This window comes from Chiloscyllium plagiosum, chromosome 2 (assembly GCF_004010195.1).
Source record: "Chiloscyllium plagiosum isolate BGI_BamShark_2017 chromosome 2, ASM401019v2, whole genome shotgun sequence".
Taxonomy (NCBI): domain Eukaryota; kingdom Metazoa; phylum Chordata; class Chondrichthyes; order Orectolobiformes; family Hemiscylliidae; genus Chiloscyllium; species Chiloscyllium plagiosum.
Window position 1 is genome coordinate 116,212,124 of NC_057711.1, and position 5,611 is coordinate 116,217,734.

Genomic DNA, 5,611 nt, shown 5'->3' on the forward strand with positions numbered 1-5,611 from the left:
ATATTGGTGGATGTGCAGGTAAAACTGATGGATGTGGAAGGCTCCTTTAGGGCCTTGGATGGAGGTGAGGGAGGAGGCGTGGGCACAGGTTTTTCAGTTCCTGCAGTGGCAGGGGAAGGTGCCAGGATGGGAGGGTGGGTTGTAGGGGGACGTGGACCCGACCAGGTAGTCACGAAGGGAACGGCCTTTACAGAAAGTGGAAAGGGGTGGGGAGGGAAATATATCTCTGGTGATGGGGTCCGTTTGGAGGTGGCAGAAATGTTGGTTGATGATGCAGTTTATGCGAAGGTTGGTAGGGTGGAAGGTGAGAACCAGGGGTTCTGTCCTTGTTACAGTTGGAGGGGTGGGGTTTGAGGGCGGAGGTGCGGGATGTGGATGAGATGTGTTGGAGGGCATCTTCAACCACATGGGAAGGGAAATTGCGGTCTTTAAAGGAGGAGGCCATCTGGTGTGTTCTGTGGTGGAACTGGTCCTCCTGGGAGCAGATACGGCAGAGGCAGAGGAATTGGGAATACGGGATGGCATTTTTGCAAGAGGTAGGGTGGGAAGAAGTGTAATCCAGGTAGCTGTGGGAGTTGGTGGGTTTGTACAAAAAATGTCAGTGTCAAGTCGGTCATCATTGATGGAGATGGAGAGGTCCAGGAAGGGGAGGGAGGTGTCAGAGATTGTTCAGGTGAATTTAAGGTCGGGGTGGAATATTTTGGTGAAGTTGATGAACTGCTCAACCTCCTCGCGGGAGCACGAGGTGGCGCTGATGCAGTCATCAATATAGCGGAGAAAGAGGTGGGGAATGGTGCTGGTGTAATTACGGAAGATCAACTGCTCTACGTAGCCAACAAAGAGACAGGCATAGCTGGGGCCTATGTGGGTGCCCATGGCTATCCCTTTGGTTTGGAGGAAGTGGGAGGAATCGAAGGAGAAATTGTTAAGGGTGAGGACCAGTTCAGCCAAATAATGAGAGTGTCAGTGGAAGAGTACTGGTGGAACGTCAGGAGAGGAAGAAACGGAGGGCTTGGAGGCCCTGGTCATGGCGGATGGAGGTGTAGAGGGACTGGATATCCATGGTGAAGATGAGGCGTTGGGGGCTGGGGAAATGGAAGTCTTGGAGGAAATGAAGGGTGTGGGTGGTGTCTTGAATGTATGTGGGGAGTTCCTGGACTAGGGGGGATAGGACAGTGTCGAGGTAGGTGGAGATGAGTTCAGTGGGGCAGGAGAATGCTGAGACAATGGGTCGGCCAGGGTGGTCAGGCATGTGGATCTTGGGAAGGAGGTAGAACCGGGCAGTGCGGGGTTCCCTGACTATGAGGTTGGAAGCTGTGGGTGGGAGATCTCCTGAGGTGATGAGGTTCTTTATGGTCTGGGAGATGATGGTTTGGTGATGGGGGGGGTGAGGTCATGGTCGAGGGGACAGTAGGAGGAGCTGTCTTAGAGTTGGCATCTGGCTTCAGCGATGTAAAGGTCAGAGCGCCAAACTACCGCTGCACCCCCTTTATCCGCTGGCTTGATGGTGAGGTTGGGATTGGAGTGCACAGCAAGATCCCACATTGTGGTCACGACCAAAATGTCCGTTCTTGATTATTCAGTCAAGGTACCAGAGAGAGCTCCCCTGCTTCTGGTTGAAATTAGTTACCATTAAATCCTTGAATGATTAGATCCTTTAAACCCATCTTTCAGGCTTCAAATTGAAGTCACATCTCGAATTGGAGCCTCCAAACAGTCTTTCTCCAGGTTGTTTTTTTTTTTGCTCAGTGCAATATCCATGAGATAAATCCTGGAGATTTCAGACCAATCCTGAGAGTTAATAACCCTCAAAGGGAGCCTGGTTTTGTCCAGTTATCCCTTTAGTGTTGAGATGATTGATTGGCAAAGGCTTCCTTTAAATCAAAGGTGCATTTCGTGTTCATCAACTGCACCTTCATGCATCGATTCATGACAGCTCTCCTATTTCAGATATGCAGCCTTATGCGAGGAGGAATTGCAGAGCGCGGTGGCGTGAGAGTTGGTCATCGGATCATCGAAATCAATGGGCAAAGTGTTGTTGCGACGCCTCACGAAAAAATAGTCCATATTTTGTCCAACGCAGTTGGTGAGGTAAGGATTCCTGTTCTTCCCGTTAATTGATGTTTTGATAAATAACCAAGACATCATCTTAATTTCCATCGCAAGTAATCGAAACGCAGAGGTTTTTGCTCATTATAGACAATGAATTCTGTGTGGCATTCGATCTGATTATCATACCTTAGGAAGTTTTTATTGACCTTGGAGTGGGCACAGTGCGGATCATTGGAACGGTAAAGAGGACAGTTTTCATTCATATGGCTTGTGTAGGAGATTAATTTATTCAGTGATTTGTTAGGGTAGCTAGAGAGGAACTATTTCTTCTGGTGTGAGGTGTCCAGAACAAGGGGGTGGAACCTTAACATTAGAGCGAGGCTATTCAGGGCAATGTCAGGAAGTATTTAGAGTCAAAGAACTGTACAGCATAGAAACAGATCCTTTGGTCCAACTCGTTCATGCCAGCCAGATATCCTAAACTAATCTAGTCCCATTTGCCAATATTTGGCTCACAACCATCTAAACCCTTCCTTTCTACATACCCTTCCTTTGCCTTTTAAATGTTGTAATTGTACCAGCCTCTACCCACATCCTCTGGCAGCTCATTCCATAGGCTCACCACCCTCTGCATGAAAAAGTTACCCATTAGGTCCCTTTTCAATCTACCCCTTCTCACCTTAAACCTTAAACTTCTTCACACAAAAGGCTGTGGAGGTCTAGAATTGTCTCTCCTAAAGAAAGATGTTGAGGCTGAGGTGTCAATTAAGAATATCAAAACAGAGATTGATAGTAGATCGAGCAATGATACAGATCAGCCATGATCTATCTAATTTTTGATAGAACAGACTGAAAGGGCTGAATGGTCTCTTCCTGTTGCGATGTCAGTGTTTAGTTTTCAGGATATGTTTTGCCTTTCCTCCTATTCCCTCTGCATTGGCTGCTTGGGCAAACATCAATTTTTGAAAGTTTTGTCCAGCTTCCAGCTTATGGGAGGTACGGTGGCTCAGTGGTTAGCACTGCTGCCTCACAGCACCAGGGACCCGGTTCGATTCCCACCTCGAGCGACTGTCTGTGTGGAGTTTGCACATTCTCCCCGTGTATGCGTGGGTTTCCTCCAGGTGCTCCGGTTTCCTCCCACAGTCCAAAGATGTGCAGGTTAGGTGAATTGGCCATGCTAAATTGCCCGTAGTGTTAGGTACATCAGTCAGGGGTAAATATGGGTATGGGGAATGTGTCTGGGTGGGTTGCTCTTCGGAGGGTCAGTGTGGACTTGTTGGGCCGAAGGGCCTGTTGCCACACTGTAGGGAATCTAATCTAAACGTGGCTAAATAAGCACCTTTCCTTGCTTTTTGTCCCTGTGGGGAAAAGCTTGAAATGTCACCTTTCGGCTTGCTTTACAAACAGTAAATAAAGAGAGATGGTTTGCACTTGCTAACCCGAAGGCACAGATTGAGGGTAACCCGAGGCATTGTGAGGAAAGTTTTTACACAACGAGTGATTACAATCTGGAATACAATCTGACTGAGAAGGTGATGGATGCAGCTTCAATTTCAATGAGGAATTGGATTTAAAAAAATGAAGCAGAAAGGATTTGGGGGAAAGGGCAGGGTGGAAGGAGTGAGACGAATTGGATTGCTCCAGTACAGAATCACTGCCGACAGAATGGTAGGGAATCCAAGGAAGGTTGTTCAACATTTGGTATCTTTGCCAGCTCTCTGTAGGAGCAACTCCGCTCAATGGATGAAACGACTTGCTTCTGATCTATATACTATTCCATAATTCATACATTTGGTACCGGGATGCGAAAGTTTAATCTTTATTAATTTAAAGGAGGTTGGAGCAGGACTCTGATTGTGGAGTCAGTTTTCAAGCTGGGCTGAGACTGTGCAAGATAGTTAGCTGTAGGCTGCTGATTGGCAGAATATAGACAAATGAGTGTGTGAATGTTGATTAAAAACATGGTCATCTCAGCTGCCGTACACTGCACAGCTGTCGAACTGGTGTGGCCTCCATTCCCAGGCTTCATAAAAAGATATCCCTTGAATCATTAATAGTAGTCTAGTGGGAAAGGAGGAAATTTTAATTGCATAACACAAATCAATATTTCAGCAGCACATTTTTTTTCATTTCTAGTGACCTGCATGTTTCCACTATATAAAGACTCCAGTTCCTACTGAGTGTGAGTCTGCATCAGCAACTCTACATGTAGGATCCCCTCACCTTTGAGCCAGAGGGTTCTGTGTTCAAGTCTTACCCCAGGGTCTTGAGTACACAAATCTATATTGACACTGTCAATGCAGTGCTGAGGGGGCTGTTCTGTCAGAGGTACGAACTTTCAGATCCCATCTGTCCTTGCCAACATATGTCAAAAAGTGAGGTGAGGTGAGGAAACAAGTAGAACATATAAACTTGTGTGTGTAAATGATTACAAACCTGTGCCAAGGACAATACACCAGTTCGTTGAAATCCAAGAGGACATGCTCATCATGTGATTGCCTAACTAGAGTTAGACAATTGGCCTGTTTCCATAAAAGAAACATTCTGTGCAATTTCTGGACCGAATGAATCAAACGCAGGATGCAAAGGGAAACATTCTACTTGGTTAGCATCGCTGCTGACATATCTCCTATTCCTTTCTCCCACATGCTTCTCCAGTTTCCCTTTAAATACATCTATGCTGTTTACCTCCCTTGCTTCATGTAGCAGTGGGGCCCATATTCTTACCACTGTCAGCTTGTAAAAGAATTAGAAACAAACACCTCTTGAAAGGCAACATGATCAGAGCACAGCAGGAAGATGGCCTTGTGTACAGGAAGTTGCAAGGGCAGATGGGATCTGAACGTTCGCACTTCTGACAGAGCAGCCCCCTCAGCAGTGCATTGACAGCGTCAATATGGATTCATGTAGTCAACAGCTTGGGGTGAAACTTGAGCACACAACCTTCTGGCTTAAAGGTGAGAGGGTACTATCGACAGAGCTGCAGCTGCAGACTCATGCTCAACAGGAACTGGAATCTTTACATAGTTGAAACATGTGAGTCATTAAAAATAACCAAGAGTACGTCCAAAAAATTGTGTTTTGGAATTGCCATTTCCTTCTTTTCATTTCCAGTCACAATCTAAGTCAGTTTTCTGAATTTGTAGGAGTGAACACTATTACAGAAAAGAATGATCAAAGAAAACGAACACAAAGATTGGGGGAGCTCATTAAGAAAGGGGAGCATTTTTATTGCCTTGTTCATTCCACCTTCCTGTCTATCCCATGTTGCGTGATCCTGTTGTTTGCCATGAGTCCATTCTGTTTCTTCAAAACTTTGACAATATCTTACCCCGGCTAAGAAAGACAGAGAACATAGCATGCTGAATCTTGATGCAACCGTGTGTGGTAGTGATCTAGGGAAGGATTAGAAAAGTCCCTGTGACTGTGGGCGTGTACGTGGGTGAATGAGATGGTGAGAGTGGGTGGGGGGGCTGTGTGTGGGTTTCTTGTGTGGTTGAAGGGATTTGGGTGAGTGCGTGGGTGATGAAGTATGGGTGCGTGCGTGGGCAAGTGTTTA

General features: G+C 46.3%; 1 protein-coding gene across 6 annotated transcripts in view; it reads left to right on the forward strand.

Moving 5' to 3' along the window:
• Positions 1-5,611, forward strand: part of LOC122563194 (amyloid-beta A4 precursor protein-binding family A member 1-like) — a 200,554-nt gene that overhangs the window by 181,665 nt on the left and 13,278 nt on the right. For all 6 annotated transcript variants that reach the window (XM_043716738.1, XM_043716774.1, XM_043716757.1 and 3 more), the window contains one exon: positions 1,951-2,091. In XM_043716738.1, the coding sequence (XP_043572673.1) occupies positions 1,951-2,091 (141 nt within the window). The remainder of the gene's footprint in view (positions 1-1,950; positions 2,092-5,611) is intronic.